The sequence below is a fragment of the Pangasianodon hypophthalmus genome, chromosome 17 (assembly GCF_027358585.1).
Source record: "Pangasianodon hypophthalmus isolate fPanHyp1 chromosome 17, fPanHyp1.pri, whole genome shotgun sequence".
Lineage (NCBI taxonomy): Eukaryota > Metazoa > Chordata > Actinopteri > Siluriformes > Pangasiidae > Pangasianodon > Pangasianodon hypophthalmus.
This window is the reverse complement of record NC_069726.1, coordinates 9,303,154-9,328,745: the sequence shown is the minus strand read 5'-3', so window position 1 is coordinate 9,328,745 and position 25,592 is coordinate 9,303,154. Positions and strand designations below refer to the sequence as shown.

The following is a 25,592-nucleotide window of genomic DNA, read 5'->3' as shown; positions in this document are numbered from 1 at the left end:
TCAGAATGAAGGAAGAGTGTCATCTCTGTGACTTTTTATCGTGGCATGGTCGTTGGTACCAGATAACTGTATGAATATGCAGGTGTACAGGTGTTCCTAATGAAGCGGACGGTGAGTGTAAATATGATATTGATATGCAAGTTGTTCAGGGTGGATTTTTCTTTTGAATACCATTAGGTCATTTCACCTTTTTTCAGCTATAGCAACAAAGGTGCCCAGATCTTCCAGAATTTGTGACAGATTTATGATGTACATTTCTGATGAAGTTTATATCAAAGATTTCCATACCTGCAAATTTCACATTTCTTCTCAAAGCATACTCAAAGCATACCAACAAAAAGGTTTGTTTCAGAAAATACTGGCATTTTGCACTTTTCATTTTCCACTGTTTAGGATTTTAATTATTCTGTGTAGAATGAGTGCTGAATCAAGCCTATTCACATTTTTGATCCCCACAAATTTATACATACTGCTTGATTTGCCTTTCTTGGGTGTGTTTGGAGATGAAACAACAATATGGCCTGGCTGGGTGTTCCCATGGACTAAACTTCTGGAATATAAAACTCTGAATGTAAACTAGATACCTCTTTTTGTCACTTTTTATCTCCAGGGCAACAATGATGATGTGATTCTGTCCTGCTGCCTGCATTACTGTCAAGACAAGGCTAAGGACTTTATGCCTGCTCAGAGAGGTGAGAAATCAGTTTCCCTTTAACTAGCAAACATCACTGTGCAATTAGTGTTGGATTTCAGAAAGGATGTTGCTGTGTTTTCTGCTTGTGTTTTGTTTTAGAGAAGTGTATGAAATTTTTTTTTCTGTGTTGACGTGTAAAAATGATTATATTTTCTGTCAGATGGGCCAGTTCGCCTGCACAGGGAAGTGGTTTTGCTAACCGATGACCGTAATCTGCGTGTGAAAGCTCTAACCCGTAATGTCCCAGTTCGAGACATCCCTGCCTTCCTGAGCTGGGCTAAAGTGGGCTGAACTAAGGGTACAGACTTCCTGATGTAAAAACAATGCTCATCCTCCACTGCAACAGAGTGGAGAGCAAGAATGTGGCACAGAGGCAGCGAAAGAGGGAGTATGTTTGTGAGAGAGGAAATCAGCAAAGCTTTTTTGTCACTAACAAAAAAAGCAAAGAATGAGGAATGAATTCATTTTCACGGAGATGAGTTTCTTTATCCTCTTAATAACAATGCATAAAGAGTAGCAGGAAAGTGTTTGAGATGGTGAGACAGACTGAGCTGACCAGGGTCCTGTGCATGTAAGGTACAGGGAATGTGTGTGTGTGTGTGTGTGTGTGTGTGTGTGTGTGTGTGTGTGTGTGTGTGTGTGTGTGTGAGAGAGAGAGAGAGAGAGAGACAGAGAGAGCGCAAGAGAGTGAGTGAGCGAGCAAGCAAGAGCAAGTGTGTGGGACAAAAAATTGCTAGAGTATACGTGTAAGCTATCAATATTGAACATTAAGTAGCTCTAATTAGGAGGGGTGGGAAAGAGATCTGTAAAACCAGACCCCATCAGTGGAAATCTTCCTGGATGTAATCACTTTGGTCCTCCACTGACAGCCATTGTTAAGATCCACTTTGGGGTGATGTGATTGGTTCAGGGCAGAGAGAGACATGAGACGTTTTGTTTCTGTCATCTTTTGTTCCTGTTCTGCAGCCTGCAAGGCCTTAAAGACATTAGTGACTCTTTTTTTTTTTTTTTTTTAATTTCTTCACTTTGCTTTAAGCTTGTTTTTTCCACAGACACACACAACCAAAACAGTCCAATCCAAAAATTTAACACTTAAACATTATCTTATGTTTGGCAGTAAATCACAATAAACTGTAAATGCTCAGCTAATTACACTATTTATGAGTATGTTTTAACTTGATAGCCACAGGCTTATGATAATTTTGCCATGTAAATAGTTGTGGATGACTTTTGTTTTTTTAGTAGTTGTATTGTAAAAATGTTCCATGATGTAACATGACTTTTGCCTCTGTCACAAAAACAGTGTGGTTTGCCTTAGAATGTGGAGTTTTGCAGCACCAACAATAGCGTGAGGAAGTTTCATGTGACCTGATATTTCAGTTTGGTGGGCTCAGTGTTCTTGAACATAGTTTCTTCTTTATCATATATGGGCAGCCAATCCACACCTTTAACCACGACATTTTCGTTTTTTTCTCATTTTGGTTTAATAAATCTTTTGAAATCTTGATGTTTTTGTCCCTGATTTTGTAGAATGCTTGAATTTAAACTTAGACTGCCCAATAGGGGGACCAGTTCTCAAAGATATATTCACTTCTGGTACTGAAAATCATTGACTCAGGTAGAAATTTAATTCACTGTCTATAAATTAAGCTTAAAGGTGGATCAGTCAAGCAATTTGAAAATAAGTAAATTGATGAAGAGAAGGAAATATCAGTCACCTCAATAGCAAGTAAAACAGCACAAGTTTATTATTAAAATATTATAAAATATATTAAAATATAAAGTACACATTTACTGGAGTTATGTAATCTACAAAATACAAACATTAAATTCAGTTAGACATGAAAATGTTTGTGCAAACTGTTTAGACATTTAAATATTACACCATAAACCTAAACTGGCCTGCAGATAAGTAAAAAAAAAAAAAAAAAAAAAAAAAGAAAAAAAGAAATACTATAGAGTCTGGTCCATAAATATCATAATTCTGTACAGAAGCAATCAAGATGTGACTGAAGTGTAGACTTTCAGCTTTAATTCAAGGGGTTTAACAAAAATATTGCATTAACAGTTTAGGAATTACAGCCATTTCCCTCCATGGGGCGGGGGGGGGGTGGGTGAATGACCAGCGCTCTCTTCCACCCTCAAGACCACGACTGAGGTGAGACCCTTGAGCAAGGCACCGAACCCCCAACTGCTCCCCGGGCGCCGCAGCAAAAAAGGCTGGGTGTGTGTTCACGGTTTGTGTGTGTGTTCACTACTGTGTGTGTGCGCACTTGGATGGGTTAAATGCAGAGCACAAATTCCGAGTATGGGTCACCATACTTGGCCACAAGTCACTTCACTTAAAGCTGAAAGTCGCCAATTCAATCACATCTTGATTGCTTCATTTCAAATCCATTGTGGTGGTGTACAGAGGCAAAATTCTCAAAGTTGTGTCACTGTCCAAATACTTATGGACCTCACTGTATAGGCAAACATAAATACAACTTAAAATTTTAATTCTTAATACAAAACAGAAAAAATACAAATAATTTGGTATATGATTCCGATAACATCTGAAAATGCAAGGTTAATAATGATTATTGAGATCCAGAATGTTTTTGGTATTGATCACAGTCATGTCACAACTTGACCACTTTTACTTAATCTAAAATATTGTCAGTGTTCATTTAAGTTACTGCTTTAAAATTAGGCTTGTGCGATATACTGAAGTTACTGTACACTATACACTGGTTATAATGTTAATAGAGAACCAACTTTTAAGTTCCAATGAAACACAATGACATACATCGTAGTAGCTTAATTTTGTCATGAGGCCTGAGATCTGAGATCTGATCTAGCTTTACTGTATGAGTATTGAAATGAAAAATTATCATAAAAATAAGTCAAAAATACATAATATTGCTTCAGTAGACTGCATTAGATATGTTTACTTGTCTAGACCTGTGTGTATAGTAGCAGTTTAAGCATCATTTCATATGACTCCTGTAAAGTGCACCCAACAAAGATGGAAAAACAAATCACTGTAACATTGCCACCAATCAGTGCTAAGTATTAAACCTGGTAAAGATGGTAATTGTTGGGATTTTAGAATGTTTAGTGCAAGGAACACATCAACCTCACTTCTTTTAGGCTACAAAGGCAAACAAGATTGTTGAGTACTTTTATACTCACAGTAGTTTGCTGTGAAGTTACGTACTATATTAGACAAATATATTGTTCATAATAATTAATGCATTTTTGTAATACGATTTAGTTTTGGCATAATTAGGAGAGCAATGGTTTAATGTTAATTGTTAATAAGATTTTAATTTGTTATTAATAATTAAAGTGCTCTTACAGATTAACCCAAGAGCAATTCAAGTAGAAGTTAAGTAGAAATGACAATTTTGGTCATGTCAATTATTTTTCAGATTTTTGGATAAGCTGGATTTATAAAATGTCTTCTCTTAAACCGTAGTAATGAAACATAAAAAAACATGAAAACTTTACAGAAAATGTTTCTTTATAGGTGTTATCACCACATTATTTGAAATTTAACTGTGTAGAAGGCTTTACTTACGCTCCGCAAAGTTTACAATGAAATAAACATTTTAATTCTAACATCACCCAAAAACTATATGCATACTTATGCATATTTAATCAGATGGAGCCTCATTTGCATAAATAAATGTATTTTTTGTCAGAATGTCAGCAATCAACTAGATAAAGACTGATTGTGATCTCTGTTAAAAAAAATAAAATTTACCTCTTGTGCCCTGAAGTGGTACAAAACTAAACGTAACAAAACTAAGATTACTAAAGTCATCTGAGGAAAAATATTATATTCCCTGGTAATGTCCATAGGTGAATGTACACTCACTGAGCACTTTATTAGGAACACCTGTACACCTACACAGTCATGAAATTATCTAATCAGCCAATTGTGTGGCAGCAGTGCAATGCATAAAATCATGCAGATACAGGCCAGCAGCCTCAGGTAATGTTCACATCAACCATCAGAATGGGGGAAAAAATGTGATCTCAGTGATTTTGACCATGTTGGTGCCAGAAGGCTGGTTTGGGTATTTCTATACCTACTGAGCTCCTGGGATTTTCATGCACAACATTCTCTAGAGTTGACTCAGAATCGTCCAATAAAGAAAAAACATCCAGTGAGTGCCAGTGCCTGTGGATGGAAACACCTTGTTGAGAGAGGCCAGATGAGCTGACAGAAAGGCTACAGTAACTCAGATAACCACTCTGTATGATTGTGATGAGCAGAAAAGCATCTCAGAATGTGCAGCACATCGAACCTTGAGGCGGATGGGCTACAACAGCAGAAGACCACGTTGGGTTCCACTTTTGTCAGCCAAGAACAGAAAGCTGAGGCTGCAGTGGGCACAGGCTCACCGAAACTGGACAGTTGAAGACTGGAAAAATCCTGTTTTGATGAATCTCTATTTCTGCTGAGGCACACAGATGGTAGGGTCAGAATTTCTCACCAACAGCATGAATCCATGGATCCACCCTGCCTTGTATCAGCAGTCCTGGTTGGTGGAGGTGGTGTAATGGTGTGGGGAAAGTTTTCTTGGCGCACTGTGGGCCTGTTAACACCAATCATCGCTTGAATGCCTATTTGAGTATTGTTGCTGACCACGTGCATCCCTTCTTGGCCACAATTTACCCATCTTCTATTGGCTACTTATAGCATGATGATGAGTTCACTGTTATTCAGTGGCCTTCTCAGTCACTGGATCTGAATCCAATAGAACACCTTTGGGATGTGGTAGAACAGGAGATTCACCCCAGGAAAGTGCACCTGAAAAATCTGCAGGAATTGTGTGATGTAAATATGTCAACATGGACCAGAATCTCAAAGGAACGTTTCCGACATGTTGTGGAATCCATGCCACAAAGAATTGCGGCTGTTTTGAGAGCAAAGGGAGGCCAGTATTAGTATAGTGTTCCTAATAATGTGTTCGTTGAGTGTATGTATGGATGAATGTTGAATGTTCATAACAGTATGAACATTTTAATACCACTTAAGCCTAAAACTACTTAAAGGCTTATTCCATAGCAGTTATGAGTGATAAAATGGTGCAAAGCAAGTAGAAAAAAATGTATTACTGCAAATCACTGTGCAATATGTCTGATTTTTAAACATACTGATGTTTTGCATATTACTTCTTGAAAAATAAAAGGCAAAGTGTTTGTAATTATTTGTGTGGTGCATTAAAGTAATTGATTTTCATCCTGTGTGACTGCACTTACTTTTGAAGCACAGAAAAGTAAATTCTAGGACAATTCTAGCAGCTATGCATAGAATTACAAAATGACTTAACAAAAAAAACACTGAACAATATTATCCCCTTCTCCTGCTGTACCAGCATCAAATACATAAAACATAAGATGTAAACAGAACTGTCCTCCCAAAAATGTTGAAAGTCTGCTGAGAGTATTCCATGATACAAAATCGAAGTTGAAAATCAAGAACTTGAAAAACATGTAATTGGTGGATGGACTGCACCCCACATGAGTGTAAGGATTAATATGCTAATGTGAAGATGCTTCATGGTCTGTTTCAGCCTCATACAAGATAAGCATGGTTAGGAACTAAGCATGGTTAGTTATTTGTTGACCAAGGAGTCTAAAACTGTGCTACACAAATGCCTAAACTTCACTCTTCCAAAGTCAAAGCACAGACAGTACGACAGTATTAAATCTAAAATACTAGGTCACCTGACCACTCACACCCTTGTGTGCTTGCTGAACATCCGATCCCATTATATAATTATTTGCTGTTATAATAACCTCCACTCTTCTGGGAAGGCTTTCCACTAGATTATGGAAAGTGGGCATTTATTGTCATATTTTCTGCCATGCTGCTTCTCAATCTTTGTTAATTGCCAAAGTGTTCTTTTCTTTGCAGTAATGCTTTTATACTCTTTAATGACAAGTTTCATGTTTTACTTACAAGTTGTTCAGCTGGAGTGAAAAAAGCACCTCTCATTCGCTTCCATATAGCGTCAGCGTCAATCAACTGCTAGGGCTTGCTTATCTATCGTGTCTGCAGGTGAGCCTTTACTGGCAAATTTTGGCTTTGCAAGCCTTGGTGCTTTTCAACTCCAAAGTGCACTTAAAAGTACCACTATTCTAAAGTCAAAGTCTTACATTGTACTTTTTGTTCCCCCCAGAGTTACAATCATCAGAGTGCTAGCATTCCTGTTCTTGTATAGGTTTGAGCCTGAGGTACAAATGCTTTGAGCCTGTAACCAACTGTGTAGGTTACTAATTATTCCAGCTACCTTACTGTTTATACAGGCAATGTAATGTTTATGAAGTTGGCAGTTTATTATATACACCTATCCAGTAGCATGTCACTCCTTGTTTGGCCTTCAGAAAAGCATACATGCACCTGGGCATGGATTTTATAAGATGCTGAATGTACAGTGTTCCTGCAAACAGACTTTCTTCTACTTCCAATATGCTTGGTAGGGTCAAGATCCAGACACTAGACCAAGGAAAATCTTTCCTGGAACTATTTTGTGACATGCTCTGTCCCAGTTAGCATACTTCAGGTCTCATCAGACCTCACTGGTGCATACCATTTATCATTTAATGCTTCAATAGAGTGGCTTCAAGCAAGATGAAACCTGCATCAGAGTGGACTTCTCAGCTATCTCTTACCCAAAACCACTTGCAAGGAACACAGTGAATGGGTTTGTTAAAAGCATAGAGCAGCAAAGTGGATGAAATGAGAGAAAAAACTCTTTAAATAAAGTTTGTTTCCTAGTCTTTTGTTATTAAATTAACATTAGGGCCACCACTTATTCATTAAACTCAGTATGAGCAATGGCTAATGTCTATAGCCTACCTACACATGATTTTATATGGAGCTCCTGTGTGCAGTTCGCTGATTTTACCAGAATACATTTGAATTTGATCTTTCTGCAATTTCTGTTTTGGTGAATAAATTGACAAACTGATTATGAAATTCATTCACTTTTGAATGGGAAAAGGAATAGAAGATTTCACATTGCGACCAAATATTTTTAACTAAAGTCAGCTCCAGAATTATTGGCACCCTTGATGAAAATGGGCAAAGAGATTTGTGTGCTTTTAGCTTCTTCATTCATTGATATTTATTCATTTTCAGTATGAGAAATCTAACCTTTAACTAAGTAATTTTTTCTAAGAAAATTAATAACCCTTATAAAACACATACCATTGGTTCCAAAAAGGCCGATTCCTTTGTGTTTGCTATATCTGAAGACATTTGGGTTTGGGATCAAAAGACGAATATGCGAAGATAGATCAGAATTTCATGTTTCATTTCCTGATATTTACATCTAGCTGTCTTAAACGGCTTAGAACATGGCACCTTCAGTGGCAGACTACCCAATATTTAGATGAGCAAAAGTATTGGAACAGGTAGTGTTAACATAAATAACATTTAATATTTGGTTGCATATCCCTTGCTTGCAAAAACCCACTGTCATCACCAAACTGTTGCATTCTTCTTTTGTGATGCTTTTCCAGGCTTGTACCACAGTTTCTTTCAGTTGTTTGTTTGTTCTGGGGGGTTTCTCCCTTCAGTCTTCTCTTCAGGTTTTAGACTGGCCAAGCCAATCACCGGATCTTAACCCAATTGAGCATGTATTTCACCTCCTGAAGTTCTTTGTTGTCTTTGTTGTCAAGTTCCCCCCAATAAAATTAGATACATTTCTCTGTAAATTGGCAGACAGAATGTTTCTGCAGACTTCTGAATTCATTCTGCTGCTACCATCATGAGTTACATTATCAATACAGATTAGTGAGCCATTTCCAGAAGCATCCATGCAAGCCCAAGCCATGACACTACCTCTATTAATTGTTTAGATTGAACATTTAACAGGGAACACCTGGGCAACAAGAAACACCTGTCAGTCACATGTTCCAATATTATTTGATCACTTGAAAAATGGTTTATGGTTTCAATTCTACTGATTAAACAAGTAGAATCAGGTGTGGCTCCTGTTTGGTTAGAATGAAAGCCTGCAGCCAATAACGGCCCTTTGTGGATAAGATTGAAGACCCTGCCTTCAAGTTGTTTAACACATCCAGATGTAAATATCAAGAAATGAAAGCTGAAATTCTGATCTATTGTCTCATTTATCTTTTGATCTCAAACCCAAATGTCTTCAGTGAATAGAAAAAAAGAATTGGCCTTGCTGTTCCAATACTTTCAGAGAGAACTATGTATTTAAAAAAAAAAAAAAAGCATTATTAGCAAAAGTTGGAATCCTTATGAACAAAATGTGACTGAAGCATGTTCTCATACATATTTACCTTTCTAAATTCTCCTGAGTATTTAGGAATTCTTAAGCAGTCACCCATGATTTCAGTGAAACAGGGAGTATAAATGAAGTGTCACAGAGGCCAAACTCCCTTAGTCATTCATCAAGATGAATACACAAATCAAATGAGACAAAAGTGTGTTAACTTTCATAAGTCAGGCAATGGCTATAAAAATAGCTATACACCTAAGAATGCCTATATCCTATTAGGGCAAAAATGAAGAAGCTTGAAACAACCAGAGCTGTAATGACCCTGCCTGGAAGAGGACACAAATGTATTTTCCCTTAAAACAGTTTAATGACCACAGACTCATGACCATCCTGGTCCCGACCTAAGGCCCACTGAAAACCTGTGGGGTGAGCTAAAGAAAAGAATTTACAAGATCTGGAGAGATTCTGTACTGAGGCATCATCTCATATTTCTTGCTCTGTAATCTCCAAGCATTATAGGAGAAAACTCCTGTGCCGTTATGTTGGTAAAAGGAGGTTACACAAAGTACTAAATGTGGGGGTGCCAATATTTGTGACACATATGGTTTTGTTACACAAAGACATTCTTTGAACCCTTTTTTAATCCATCTTTACCAAAGTTTCCTATAATTGTAGAGCTGTCTGTATTTTTCACTCAGAGCTCAGACAAACAAGCTGAGGACCACATGCGTTTGGGAGATGATGGAGCTGTTATAACTGGCACCATCATGCTACGTTTGAAGTACTCATGCCACTCGTTTGGCCCATTCCAACTGAATACTAAATGAAACTAGAAATACTGTACACTACACATATGATTTGGTTCACTGGTTACCAGTTGCACATGAGAGGAAGCTGCGGCTTAAGGCAGGTCTTTTGGGTCTGTAGTCTGTTGGGTGAAGTCTTTAAAAGAGGAGTGCAATGCGCCCATTTGATCAAAATAATCATGTTTCATCCTGAGGTACTAGGGAAAAAGACAAGGATTAGTAGGTACCATCACCATAACAAACACCAAAAGAATTATACCTAAAAGGCCAAAATCCTCCTCCTACTATCCAGAATGGGCCTAATCATTGACTATTCCGTTGAGTACACAGTCAGTACACAGGTCCTCATATCAAATTTGGTTTGTCTGGATTAGCCTTTGAGCTTATGCTGAAATGCATTCAAAGGGATTCACAACAAAACAAAAGATCGGATTGCACACTAACATTTGTGATTGTCAAAAGTACAAAAATTTTCACCAAATCATTATAAATCACTATAAACCAGCTGATACACGTTTCAACCATATCATCAAAACCACTGACAGGTGAAGTGAATACCACTGATTATCTCATTACAATGGCACCTGCCAAGGTGTGGGATGTATTAGGCAGCAAATGTACAGTCAGTTCTCGGGGTTGATGTGTTGAAAGCAGGAAAAATGGGCAAGCATAAGGCTCTGAGCGACTTTGACAAGGGCCAAATTGTGATGGCTAGACAACTGTGTCAGAGCATCAGCAGGTCTTGTGGGGTGTTCCCGGGTTGCAGTGGTTAGTACCTACCAAAAGTGGTCCAAGGAGGAACAACCCGGTGAATCAGTGACAGGGTCACAGGCACCCAAGGCTCACTGATGCACGTGGGGAGTGAAGGCTAGCCTGTCTGTTCTGATCCCACAGAAAAGCTACTGCAGCAAAAATTGCTAAAAAAGTTGATGCTGACTATGATAGAAAGGTGTCAGAACACACTGTGCAACGCAACATACTGTGTATGAGGCTGTATAGCCGCAGACTGGTCAAAGTGCCTATGCTGACCCCTGTATGCCACCGAAAGTGCCTACAATGGGCAAGTGAGCATCAGAACTGGACCACGGAGCAATGGAAGAAGGTGGCCTGGTCTAATGAATCACATTTTCTTTTACATAATGTGGATGGCCAGGTGCATATGTGCTGCTTACCTGTGAAATAGGTGACACCAGGATGCACTATGGGAAGAAGGCGGAGGCAATGTGATGCCCTGGGCAATGTTCTGCTGGGAAACCTTGGGTCCTGGCATTCATGTGGATGTTACTTTGACACATACCACCTACCTAAACATTGTTGCAGGCCAAGTGCCCCCCTTCAAGGCAACAGTATTCCCTAATGGCAGTGGCCTCTTTCAGCAGGATAATGCACCCTGCCACACTCCAAAATTGTTCAGGAATGGTTTGAGGAACATGACAAAGAGTTCGAGGTGTTGATTTGGCATCTAAATTCCCCATATCGCAATCCGATCAAGCATCAGTGCATGTGCTGGACAAACAAGTCCTATCCATAGAGACCCCACCTAGCAACTTATAGGAGTTAAAGCATCTGCTGCTAACGTCTTGGTGCCAGGTACCACAGCACAACTTGTGGAGGTCTTGTGGAGTCCATGTCTCGACGGTCAGAGCTGTTTTGGCAGCACAAGGGGACCTACACAATATTAGGCAGGTGGTTTTAATGTTATGGCTGATCTGTGTATACCTGAAACAAGCCTCAGTGTGTGCCAAGGACATAGCCTGAAGCTTGCCTATGAAAATGACTGTACTGCTGGCATGTGCCTAACACTGGATGTGTGTAATATCCAATGTCTTTACCTGGTTAGGACTCCCTCTCTGTGGAAACCGTGACTGTTAGCCCATTATCTGCAGCACAGGAACAGTGTGTAAGAATTCACTCATCTTTTCATCACATTGTTTTACTTAAAAAACATTAGTTTTTTGCAGAACTACAGTTGAAGCCAAAAGTTTACATACACCTAGGCTAAGAATAATGAATCTCAGTTTTTTACAGCTCCACACATTTCATGTTACCATACGTTTCTTTTGGCAAGTTAGTTAGGGCATCTACTTTGCTCACATCAGAGGTCATTTTAAAACAACTGATTACAGACAGATTTATTTCAGTTTTAGTTCATTGTATCAGGTTTCTAGTGGGTCTAAGTTTACATTCACATTTTTTTTCTGAGGTCTTGGCTGAGTTGCTTGGATTTTCCCATAGTATCAAAGGGAAGAAAAGGCACTGTTATTAAAGATAGGCCCTTTTACAGCCACTCCCAATTAAATCCCAATTATGATCACTGGCTAGTCAGGAGTTCCAAATGTCATCACATCAATTTCTGGAATATCCCAAACAACAACAAAGGAAATGGTGAAGGAGCTGGAGGTATCAGGTACCAAAATATGCACATCCATCATTAAGAGGGTCCACAAATTGAACTGTTTCGCTATAGTGATCAAAGTAATGTATGGAGAAAAAAAAAGAGTGAAGAACAATATCCCATCTTTGAAGAATGGGGTTGGCAGCATCATGTTGTGGGGGTGTTTTGCTGGAAAGTGGACTTGTGCACTTTAGAAAATAGATGACATCAAGAGGAAGGAGGATTATCTAGAAATACTGAAGCAGCACCTTAAGACATGAGCCAGAAAGTTAAAACGGTCAGCATTGGGTCTTCCAGGAGGACGATGATCCTCAGCATGCCTCGAAAATTGTAACAAAATGGCTAAAGACAAAGTAAAAGTACTGGCGTGGCCATAACAAAGCCCTAACCTGAATCCCACAGAAAATTTGTGGACTGAACTGAAAAAGCATGTCTGAGCAAGGAGGCCCACAAACCTGTCTGAGACCCATTCTGTCAGGAGGAATGGGCACAAATCCTAGCAAAGATTCTATTACGAGAAGCTTGTGGAAGGCTACCTCAATTGTTTGACCCAAGTTATGCAACTAAATGGCAATGCCACCAAATACTAACAAATTGTACGTAAACGTTTGACCCACTGAAAATCTGATGTATTAAATAAATGCTGAAATAAATCTGTCTGTAATTGTTTGCTTTAAAATTACCTCTGATGTGAACAAAGAAAAGAAATGTATGGTAACATGAAATGTGGAGCTGTGAAAAACTGAAATTGAATATCTTTAGCCTAGGTGTATGTAAAGTTGTGGCCTCAACTGTACAGTATACGGATTGGAAAAAGGTCATTCTAGAAACTAGTCACTCGATCCAAGATGGCACCGCTAAGGAAGGCTGCCTACGTTAGTGCTTCTGTTCATTGTTGCACTGTGGGACGTACAAATAAGGAAAAACATTTCACTACATCAAATGGATGTAATATGTATGTGACAAATAAAGAGCCTTGAACCTTGAAACTATTTGAATCAACTTTTGCCTTAAGCCTTCTCACCAGCAATATAGCTTGCGCAGTGAAACATTTGCTGCTTGCTAATCACATTAAAGGTCATCGGTGCACGTGTGCGTAATGAGTCCAACTAAGTCACCTTTAAAATGTACTTACTTCAAGGTGTACGTCACTGTTAAAAAAAAAACCTCACTTTCCTGAGCATTTCATAATGCAAGCAATAGGAACACTGGAATCACTACAGGCTGATAATAATGAGGACCATCATCCTTCTCCCTGAGCTTTAACCCCACAGAGCACCTCTGAGATATCCTGGATCACATCAGGAGACAATGTGATCCTCTTGCCTTTCAATGCCAACCTAATTTATCAGGTTCATCTGTAGGGTTGGTATTAAAAAATTAAAGTCTTCTAGCAGCTACAAGAGGCCCTCACTGCAGGAAGTACTGTAGAATGACTGTTGTTCATGTTCACAGCTATTTTGTTTCCCTGTGATTAAGTTCATTTGTGCATTATTGGAATTTATGCAATTAGGGTTCGATTTTTTATTCCAGTTATTACTGTTGCATTTCTTTTTCCATCAGTATTGCAGTATAGCAATTCTCATTCTTTAATTATGAAGAATTTTAATTATTTATGTAAGTATAGTAGTAAAAGAAAACTAAACATTTTTCCCAACCAGTGTTTGTGGTGCTGCAGTCTTTCTGCTCATCCAAGGAGACACTGCTGTTTAGGAGATGATTCTGTGACTCGCTGAGAGGTCTGCTGTTTAGCTGTCCATCCACAGCACTGTAATTTATACACAATTAATCAGCAACCAGTACCCTATAATCCTCAGTGGATCTTTTAAATATTTTCTTAATAAGGCAAACGTGCATGTGTGATACATAATGCATCTATTAACATTATATCAAGCTACATACAGTCCCCTCCAAAAGTATTGGATTGGCAAAGCAAATTCTTGTTTTTGCTATAAACCGAAGACAGTTAGGTTTGAGATCAAAAGATGAATATGAGACTATAGGCAGTCAGCTTTCATTTCATGATATTTACATCTAAATTTGTAAAACCTTTGCTGGCAGACCACCCATATTTTTATGTGAGCAAAATTATAGGAACAGATAGTCTTAAAATAAATTAAAGTTAATAACGCTTAATATTTTTTTGCATATCCCTTGCTTGCAAAAACTGCATCAAACCAGCGACCCACTGACATCAACAAACTGTTGCATTCTTCTTTTGTGATGCTTTTCCAAGCTTTTACCACAGCTTCTTTCAGTCATTTATTGTGTTGGCGGTGAGTTTTGGGTCATTTCCTTGCTGCATAATGAAGTTTCTCCCAATTAGATTAGATGCATTTCTCTGTAAATTGGTAGCTTGAATGTTTCTGTAGACTTCTGAATTCATTCTGCTGCTACCATCATGAGTTACATCATCAATAAACATCAGTGAGCCCGTTCTAGAAGCAGCCATGCAAGCCCAAGCCATGAAACATCCTCCACTGTGCTTGACCGATGAGCTTTTATGTTTTGCATCATGAGCAGATCCTTTCTTTCTCCACACTTTAGTGATCTTGGTTCCAGAACTTTTTTGGCTCATCTCTGTATTTCATTGTGAATTCCATTCTGGCCTTCCGATTCTTACTCCTGATGAGTGGTTTGCATCTTGTGGTACAGCCTCTATATTTTTGCTCTTGAAGTCTTGTTCAAATGATGGATTGTGATAACTTCACCACTGCCTTGCGAGGGTTGTTGGTGATGTCACTGACTGTTGTTTTTGAGTTTTTCCTTCACAGTTCTCACAGTGTTTGTCAACAACTGCTGTTGTTTTCCTTGGCTGACCTGTTCAGTGTCTGGATGTCAGTTCACCAGTGGTTTCTTTCCTTTTCGGGGCTTACCAAATTGTTGTATTGGCTATGCCCAATGCTTTTGCAATGACTCATATCTTCCCCTCTTTTCTACACTTCAAAATGGCTTGCTTTTCTCCCATAAACAGCTCTCTGCTCATCATGTTGGTTTATCTTTTTTAACTTCACAGGCAGAACCCAGGGCTCAAACCAAGAATAGACTTTCAGCTCTATTAATTGTTTAAACAGGGCACACCTGGGCAACAAGAAACACCTATCAGTTAAATGATTCAATATTTTTGATTACTTTAAATGGTGGGTTCAAACAAAAGGTGACATGTTCTAAGTTGTTTAACACATCTAGATGTAAATATCAGGAAATGAAAGCTGAGATGCTGATCTATCCTCTTAAATTCATCTTTAGATCTCAAACCGAAATGTCTTCAGTGTATAACAAAACAAGTATTCACCTTGCCGTTCCAATACTTTCGGAGATGACTGTATAACAGTAAAATTAATTATAAGCATTTATATAAAACACTGTATAAAAGTAAAATAAGCATCAGAGATTACCATTTCACGTTGTTCTGGTGGTCTACAATGCCCTGTTCAGCATCAGTGTTGACTAATCGAGCAGGAAAAGTACAACCATCTCCCAAGCTCATTAAAAACAGAGAGAGCAACGTTTACTGAAATGTGAACTATGTATGACCTATGTATTTTTAATGCAATTTGCTGATGGTTATAATAGGATGTTACTTCAAATGCAGATCACCCACACAAAAATCCTCCAGGGTCTTAGCAGTAGACAGTGTTTATGACAAGAAATGTGAGAGAAAAATGATTTTCTGGTTGTTGTTTTAATACATTAAGCCATGTTTAGCATTTTTCACGTTAAGAGCTTTAGAATGTCCCCAGATGGTCTGATTAAAAAAAAAAATTAAAAAAAAAAAAAGAATCCTCCTCTGTTGAGTCATTTCTGTCGCTTGAGTAATCATTTTGCTCTATTGCTAATTGCTAATCTAATAATTTACTTACAAAGCAAAGTGACTGCTTATTAGCAGTAGCCAGCTAGCTATCTGGGTTCTCTAAATATACCATTGCCTCCCATTCCCGCATCACCGTCCCCCCCATGGTCAATCCCCTCTCACCAAAATGTCCACCATAACTGTTGTAAGTTTTCAAATTTTGTGTCCACCTCCAAGATACATCATCAGTATTCAAACAGGGAAATCTCGCTACAGAACCCGCTGTGTCATCACTGTAGCATACCAGTAGGCATGTTTACAACAGTTCTATCAATGTTTAAATTTCAGATTTTGGCCGGAGTGTCCCTTTAAATGTATTTTCATTTACCTCGAATAAATAGGCAAGCACCAGTATTTCTTTTGGTCTCCAAAAACCTGGGCAAAATTTTTGCAGCAGCCCAGAGTAAAGCCGTTTTTATCAGCACCATTTCTGAACACTGGAGCTCTGAAAGCCTCTGTCAGGAGAAGAAGGAGAGAAGCAGATATCAGTAACTCCACCACTCTCATTCCACTTAACACACACAACAAAAAGTATTAAAAATATAAAATACAAGTCACATTGTTCACTACTATGAAAACTGTACATTGTATGAACACTGTGATCCAAATCAGCTTGAAACTTACTTTAGGTTAACCTACCTTAATTTAAGCTCTGCCTGCTTAAGCATAACAAACAGCTGTAACTAAAGTTATAAAATAGACTCACCAAAATAGAATACAAAAAACAGGCTACAAGAATATTTAAAGATTAGTAGAGAACAGGGAAAAAGAAATTAAGAGATTAAATACAGACCCGTACAAAAGGATTGGAACGGCAAGGCCAATTCTTTTGATTTTGTTATACACTGAAGATATTTCGGTTTGAGATCTAAAGATGAATTTAAGAGGATAGATCAGCATCTCAGCTTTCATTTCCTGATAGTAACATCTAGATGTGTTAAACAACTTAGAACATGTCACCTTTTGTTTGAACCCACCCATTTTTCAAGTGATCAAAAAAAATATTGGAACATGTGACTGGCAGGTGTGTCTTGTTGCCCAGGTGTGCCCTGTTAGACTGACTGTGTAAACAATTAACAGCTGAATGTCTACTCTTGGGCTGAGCCCTGGGTTTCAACATGAAGACCAGAAAGCTGTCTATGGGAGAAAAGCAAGCCATTTTGAAGCTGAGAAAAGAGGGAAAAAGACATTGCAAAAGCATTGGGCATAGCGAATACAACAATCCACCATTCGAAGAAGATTTTGGGGGCAGAAATATAGAGGTCATACCACAAGATGCAAATCCCTCATCAGCAGTAAGAATCAGAAGGCCAGATCGGAATTCTCAGAAATACAGAGATGAGCCACGAAAGTTCTAGAACCAAGATTAACCTTTACCAAAGTGATGGAAAGGCCAAAGTGTGGAGAAAGATAGGATCTGCTCATTATGCAAAACATATGAGCTCATCGGACACACAGGGTCGAGGTAATGTCATGGCTTGGGCTTGCATGGCTGCTTCTAGAACAGGTTCATTAATCTTTACTGATGATGTAACTCATGCTGGTAGCAGCAGAATGAATTCAGAAGTCTACAGAAACATTCTGTCTGCCAATTTACATTGAAATGCATCCTAATCTAATTGGGAGAAACTTCATTATGCAGCAAGACATTGACCCAAAACACACTGCAAACACAACAGAGGACTTCATCAGGGGAAAAAAGTGGAAGGTTTTAGACTGGCCAAATCAATCACCAGACCTTAACCCATTTGAGCATGCATTTCACCTCCCGAAGAAGAGGCTGGGAGAAACCCCCTAAAACATACATTAACTGAAAGAAGCTATTATACAAGCCCGGATAAGCATCACAAAAGAAGAATGCACCAGTTTGGTGATGATGCTGGCAGTTATTGCAAGCAAGGGCTAGGCAACCAAATATTAAGTGCTATTTACTTTAAGACCATTTGTTCCAATATTTTTGCTCACACAATTGGTCTGACAGCAAAGGTGCAATGCTCTAAATTGTTTAACATATCTAGATGGAAATATTAGGAAATGAAAGCTGAAATTCTGATCTATCATCTCATTCATCTTTTGATCTCAAACTCAAATGTCTTCAGTGTATAATTTAAAAAAAAAAAAAAAAAAAAAAAGAATTGGCCTAGCTGTTCCCATACTTTTGGAAGGGACTGAAACTGAGTTAAGACCAAACAAAACAAGCCACACTGTGTGGTCAGAGATAAACTGAATTACATGGCATTGGAGAGTTTTTTTTTTTTTTTTTTTAACTTTAGTATAGATCAAATTGTATGGGTTACCTATAGTGGTCCTGTTCTTAGCCACGAGCCAGATATGGTAGCTGAACAGTGAGAGGATGCTGATGAAGAACATGGCCGCCACAAAGAAGAGGAACAGCACGTGGAACTTAGCATGAGTGTCTGGCAGCTGATTCTGTTTTCCAAGAAATGAGGGACACTTTTTTAAAACGTTTCGTAATAGGTATTGCTCTAAATTGCATGCAACCTGAGTAGTGTTACCCACTGATGAATGAAATATAGATCAAAATCAGCTCCTGGATCAAAAATGGCTTTTCTAGACCATGTTGGAAAAAAAAGACAAGACAGCTACTACATATTTATCTAATCTGCTAAAAGGCTCATGAAAAATGCTGATGAAAGTAAACACTCCCCTCCACTTTATTAGGAACTCCTGTACAACTGCACATTCATGCAGTCATCTAAACAGCCAATCATGTGGCAGCAGCACAATGCAAAAATCATGCAGATACAGATCAAGAGCTTCAGGTAATGTTCACATTAAAGCTCAGAATGAAGAAAAATTGTGATCTTTGTGACTTCGATCGTGGCATCATTGCTGGTACCAGATTTCCTGAAAATTTCACATACAGCAGTCCCTAGAGTTTACACAGAATGCTGCGAAAAACAAAAAACATTGTGTAAATGACAGTTCTGTGGGTGGAAACGCCTTGTTGATAAGAGAGGTCAGACCAAAATGGCCAGATGGGTTCGAGCTGCCAGGAACGATATAGAAACTCAATGACACTTTCCAACCGTTGTGAGCAGAAAATCATCTCAGCATGCACAAAACTTCAGCCTTGAGATGGATGGGCTACAACAGCACACTAGATTCCACTCCTGTCAGCCAAGAAGAGGAGTCTGAGGCTATCATGTGCACAGATGCACCCAAACTGGAGAGTTGAAGATTGGGGGGAAAAAAATTATTGCTTGTGCATTCTGAGATGCTTTTCTGCTCACCACATTTGTTGTAAAGAGTGCTTATTTGAGTTATTATAGACTTCCTGTCTACTCAACCCAGTCTGGTCATTCTCCTCTGATCTCTCTCATCAACAAGGTGTCTCAGCCTGCAGACCCTCTGCTCACAGGAAGTTTTTTGTTTTTTTGCACCATTCTGTGTAAAAACACCCTTTTCCTTATTATAGTGCCAACTATAGCTTGTTCAAATGAGACAAAGGCTAATAGGATCTTTTATCATTCTTGAGGTGTATGCCATATTTGGTGCAAAAATGTCAAAGCATTGCTGAGATATAGCCAAACTTCCTGTTTTGCATAATGGTGGAAATATAGAAACGGTGGATGGAAAGTTTTTGCACTGAAAGATGATGACACCAGAATTATGAATTTATTCCGAATGGTTCCAGAGTAAATAGCAAAAAGATAGGTTTTTATGTTTTATCACCCCCTATTGTTCAACTGACATGAACGTTTTGGGGGCACATGGGGATGCTGTCTTAATAAGTAATCTCAAGTTACATGTGGTTACATAAAGCCATTGTCAAGATATGGCTTCAGTTCCTGTTTGGCAGCTTCGCCATCAAATTTATTTGTATACATTTTTTTTTGCATGTTGGGAAGGAGCGTGAAATTGTTGAAATGACTTTTGGCAATATGACCAATCAATAAGTAGAACTATAGACAAAAATATAGATAATGGTCATTTCCACAATGGGACATGGTCCCTTTTAACTAAATTGTTGATTTTGCTTAAGGGTGAAACATCACTTTAAATCATAGGAGCAAAGCAAGCACATGGTGTTTACCTCTGGACAATGCTCTATAGTGCTCCTTCTGCAAAGCTTTAAGAATGTTAGAGATACGGACAGTATGTTAGATACAGCGAAAGGGCTGCTTTCTCATGTATACTTGCATACATCCTTTTGTACACACACATGCTCACGCACACACACAAAGTCAAGACAACAATGCCTGCTATCTTTTTTTAAGCACCACAAGTCAAGAACGATGCTAATACAGATACAGGTCATTTTTTAAATATATTTAGAAAAAACATTCAGTCGGAATTGAAGTTATGGATGATTATACTCTTGCGTTAATTTATGGGCACCTGCATCTTAATGTCTGTGGGAATGCACTTACTGTCCAGAACTTTATGAAATAGTGTAGGACTGTGGATGCAATGAAAATGCAGTACAGCATGGAGTAGGCCAGGAACAGCACAAAGAATTTGTAGTTTGAGAAGCCCACACAGTTATTGACCCTGATCAAAAAAGAGAGAAAAAGCAGTGAGAGAGAGATAAATACAGATGGATGGATGTCTTCAGCTACAATTATCCTGAGGTATCCTGTCACCTCAAAAGCTCATGTCTTCAAGCATCACTGAAGAATACACGCATGCACACTTTCAGACATGCACACGCACACACACACACACACACAACCCTACACAGCTGCGCATCATAACAATAGAGATAAATCGAAGTTACACACCAGGGGCAATGATGATCCATCTTCAGTACACACCTAATTAAAACAATTATGAAATACATAATAGACAGTTTTTTAAGTCATAATACCAGAAATGACACATATTGGAGAAAAAATGAATTGGAATATTTTATTGACACTCACTTGTCACATGTAGAGCAGTGATGGCATCTGTCTGGTTTGATTACCTGACAGCGATCACAGTAGCGAATAGCTGTGAAAAGCAGCAAGTGGACCAAAAAATCTGATTAGCATCTGAACACTATTACAATAATCATATCTACAATTTTTTATGCACAATGCTGACCTCCAGATCCTGTACGTGTGTATATGGTCAAACTTCTGGCCACTTTTTTCAGGATCTCCTGCTGGGCCTCTGGTCTTTCTTCTTTTTCATACTCCTCTTTTTCTGCCTTTGGTAAAGAGAACTGAGGCAGAATAAAGAAGCAACAATGGCAGTGTAAGTCTGTATTTATGGATAATATAAATTGCTTCATGTCTTCAAAATACAAGTTTCTTTAACGAAGACGAAATAAGAGGGGTGTCAAAATACCATACCTCTTTTGAAGGGTTGCTGGGTTTAGAAATTATAGTCTTCCAGTATGACCACACGAACAATACAAAGCAGATATGAAAGACTACCAGATAGATAACTGCAAAACAAAGCAATATAGGATTGTTTTCCACCAGATAACCTTAAATATTCAGTTTCTCCAAGATATTGTAGAATATCTTTACAGCAGATCTAAAATTAATAAATTATTAAAGGTTGGTGACAGACAACCGACACAAGGCCATATATTCAGTCCTACTTTATGATTTTTTGGCAAAAATTTAATAGGGCATATAAATATAATGTACAACCACCGTCCACTTTATTAGAAATACCTGTACTTTCAAGCAGGTTATCTAATCAGCCAGTCATGTGGCAGCAGGACATTGCAAAAAAATCATGCAGATACAGGTCAAGAGCTTCAGTTAAAATGCACAAGAAACATCAGTATGAAGAAACTGTGTAATCTCTGTGACTTTGATCTTGACATGGATGTTGGTACCAGAAGGGCTGGTGTGAGTATTTCATAAACTGCTGATCTCCTGGGAATTTCACACACAATAGTATCTAGAGTTTACACAGAATGGTATGAAATACGAAAAACACTGAGTGAGTGACAGTTCTGTGGGTGGAATTGCCTTGTTGACAAGGAGGAAAATGGCCAGATTAGTTCGAGCTGTGAGGAAGGATATAGTAACTCAAATAATCACTCTTTACAGCTGTAGTGAGCAGAAAAGCATCTCAGCATGCACAAAACTTCGAACCTCGAGGTGGATAGGCTACAACAGCAGGAGACCACATTGGTTTCCACCCCGTCAACCAAGAACAAGAATCTGAGGCTATCATGGCCACAGGTTCATTAAAACTGAACAGTTGAAGATTAGAAAAAAAAACAATCACCTGGTCTTTTTCCAGTCTTCAACTGTCTAGTTTCAGTGAGTCTGTGCCCCTGATAGCCTCAGATTCCTGTTCTTGGCTGACAGGAGTGGAACCTGATGTGGTCTTTTGCTGTTGTAGCTCATCTACCTAAGGTTTGATGTGTTGTGTGTTCTGACATGCTTTTCTGCTCACCACAGTTGTAAAGAGTGCTTATATGAGTTACTATATATTTCCTGATTTCAGTGTTGTTCAGATCTGAATCTAATAGAAGACCTCTGGGATGCGGTAGAATGGGAGATTTGCAGCATGAAAGTGCTCCTGAAAAATCTGCAGGAATTGCATGATGCCATCATGTCAACATGGACCAGAATCTCAAAGGAATGTTTCCACTATCCTGTGGGATCCATGCAATGAAAATTGAGGCTGTTTTGAGAGCAAAGGGAGGCCCTACCCAGTATTAGTATAGTGTTCCTAATAAAGTGCTCAGTGAGCGTATTCATCCATATATGTGTGTGTGTGTGTGTGTGTATAAATATGTATATACAGTACTGTGTAAAAGTCTTAGGCACCCTATTTTTCAGTACAAACTTTATTACAGATTTTTATTTTATGACTTCTACATTATCGATTCAGTACAAAAACATTTTAGATTTCCAAACATTAATTTTCCAGCACAAAATTAAATGTTACAGAAAAATGTTTGTAGGTCAGTAAAGAAAGCAGCATATTACATAAGAGACACTTTTCAAACAAAAAACATAATGAAGGCTGCTGGGTTTCGCTGCAAAAATAAGAAGCAAATGTGACAGTCAAAGTCTCTAGAAGAACTGTGGCTGGTTCTGCAAGATGCTCAGTAAACCTTACAGCTCATTTCCTTGCACATATTCCAAAACTACACATATTGTACCTGAGACTACTTTTTTTTTTTTTAAAAGCGAAGGATCGTCACACCAAATATTGACTTTGTTTCATTTATTACTGTTTACTGCTCTTTATAGTATTTTTTTTAATGTAGAAACAATAAATTTCATTATTTTTGAAAGGCATTTTTGCTCTTCAGCATTTCTTTGCATGTGCATAAGACTTTTGCACAGTAGTCATATATATATATATTATATATATATATATATATATATATATATATATATATATATATATATATATATATATTTAGATAGTCATGAAAATGTGCATATATATATATATATACATATATGCACATTTTCATGACTTATCTAAATATATAATGTTTAAATTTTTTTAAATATTAAATATGCCAGATCCTTTATGCTATGTACATTAATGGCTGTATATAGATTTCCGTAGCAGTCTACAAGCAATCCCATTCTTACCTTGCTCTTCAGTGTTAGGGATAGTGTCTAGGAGAGAGAAAAGAGAGAGTAAATTAGAAAACATTCAATCAATGTAACTGACAGTTTTCTTCCACTGAAAGCCAGCATTCGAGGGGTGTTTAGCAGCTGAGTGGTCTGCCAGTTTCTCACCTCCTCTACTCAGTCACCCCTTTCGAGACTGGCACTGCCATCTTGCATAGAGAAAGCCTCCCTTGTGTGCTAGAGTTATTTGAAAATCCTTCTAGCGCTGACTAATAACCAGGTGCTTATGTCTCTTATGAAGTCAGGCGTACAGCATGGTTTCACATTGTTTCACATTTGTACAAGTTTTTGAGATCAAATACATGCAAAAACACTAAAATTGATGGATCAGGGGTGTAGGCTTATTATTATTATTATTATTATTATTATTACTAATGCTTCATTTACTCAGTGTGTATGTTTATGGGTATAAAGGCCAAAGCTTTGCACACTGTCTTGTTAAGCCAGCATAACCAAGGAGGCCAATAGTTATAGGCACTGTATACAGGACAGTTATTCTTTACAGGAAGAAAGAGCGATATGTAAGGCGAGGGAGAGCCACAGGGTGCGTTTATGCTGTTAAAGTAGGTTGTATTGAATGTTAAACTTTAATCAAATATCATCAGACATGGAGCTGATAAAGGTAGAGAGGTGTGTGTGATTCATTATCAAAGTGTGTTAGAAGCGGAAGCCTGTTTAATCTTCAACTTGCTCGAGGATTACTCATTACAGAAGTACCTGTGCTAAAGCAATCACAGCTAGAGCACACTGCTGGACATTACTAACATCATTCATAATTCTCACAAATTCTCACACACTGCTGGACATTACTAACATCATTCATAATTCTCACAAATTCTCACACACTGCTGGACATTACTAACATCATTCATAATTCTCACAAATTCTCACACACTGCTGGACATTACTAACATCATTCATAATTCTCACAAATTCTCACACACTGCTGGACATTACTAACATCATTCATAATTCTCACAAATTCTCACACACTGCTGGACATTACTAACATCATTCATAATTCTCACAAATTCTCACACACTGCTGGACATTACTAACATCATTCATAATTCTCACAAATTCTCACACACTGCTGGACATTACTAACATCATTCATAATTCTCACAAATTCTCACACACTGCTGGACATTACTAACATCATTCATAATTCTCACAAATTCTCACACACTGCTGGACATTACCAACATCATTCATAATTCTCACAAACAATTTTTAGCCAATTACATTTATAACTACATTCAGCGCACGACTTTTGGTCACTGATTTCAGCTCACTGACAGGGTACACACAGATTTCACACAGAAACACACACAAAACTACGATAAAATTACACCGCTGACAAAGACACCATGTAAACAAATCCACGTGAAAAGTGTAGCACTAGTTCCTGACTTCGCCGGGTTTCTGTATCGGTACCAGGCACTTACAGTCCCACATCCCGCTGCCCTGCGCTACTCCAAACTAATCACCAACTTTCACACGAAGAACAGAGACACAGTAACCAGTTTAGTGCAACACTCACAGATACAGAGCTCCACCACGTAAGCGTAATACGACCAGCAAACCACCAGGTTGATGAAAATAACAGGTATCCATGCTAAACCCCGCTGACAGCATATCATTACACGCGAGGGCGCCATCTTTAAGCTGGATATGGAGACAGGCTGTGACGTCACCAGGCCAGCGATCCCTGCCAAACAAAGAGCCATGCAGTTCATCATGAGCACACAGTACACAAAATAAGTCATTATAAAGAACACTTTCCCCACTTTAAACACAAAACACAACAAAAAAACATATAAAGAAGAAATACCTTACTCTAATGCTCTGATATGTTTACGTAACGTTTAAGGCAGAGGTATTCAAACTGTGCGCGTGCACCCTCAGTGAGCACCCTACGCCTCGAAAACATCTGGATGTCTGGAACAGCTCACTTTCTAATTTAAGCGTCTTATGGCAGATCTGATCGCATGAAGGTCCCGGGGATATTATTTGTTAAAAAACGT

General features: G+C 38.3%; 2 protein-coding genes across 6 annotated transcripts in view; one reads left to right on the top strand and one right to left on the bottom strand.

The window, feature by feature from the left end:
• smg6 (SMG6 nonsense mediated mRNA decay factor) overlaps positions 1–2,199 on the top strand; it is a 40,001-nt gene extending 37,802 nt beyond the window's left edge. For both annotated transcript variants that reach the window (XM_053241059.1, XM_026927859.3), the window contains exons 18-19: positions 611–692; positions 855–2,199. In XM_053241059.1, coding sequence (XP_053097034.1) covers positions 611–692; positions 855–985 — 213 coding nt within the window. In that variant the 3' untranslated portion in view covers positions 986–2,199. The remainder of the gene's footprint in view (positions 1–610; positions 693–854) is intronic.
• Positions 2,200–2,637: 438 nt separating this feature from the next.
• zdhhc20a (zinc finger DHHC-type palmitoyltransferase 20a) lies at positions 2,638–25,305 on the bottom strand. 4 transcript variants are annotated; one of them, XM_053241061.1, is made up of 14 exons: positions 25,109–25,305; positions 23,524–23,550; positions 21,298–21,392; positions 21,047–21,167; positions 20,884–20,953; positions 20,743–20,775; positions 20,392–20,512; positions 20,055–20,090; positions 18,295–18,427; positions 16,326–16,452; positions 15,543–15,629; positions 13,803–13,912; positions 11,582–11,629; positions 2,638–11,417 (listed from the first exon to the last, which is right to left on the bottom strand). In XM_053241061.1, the coding sequence occupies exons 1-13, from the start codon at positions 25,302–25,304 to the stop codon at positions 11,586–11,588; spliced, it is 1,200 nt and encodes a 399-aa protein (XP_053097036.1). In that variant the 5' UTR covers position 25,305; the 3' UTR covers positions 2,638–11,417; positions 11,582–11,585. The 4 variants fall into 4 exon arrangements, with proteins under 4 accessions (XP_053097036.1, XP_026783681.2, XP_053097035.1 ...); XM_026927880.3 differs by having other exon boundaries at positions 2,638–9,946; positions 25,109–25,297; XM_053241060.1 differs by having other exon boundaries at positions 2,638–11,629.
• Between the last annotated feature and the right edge of the window lie 287 nt (positions 25,306–25,592).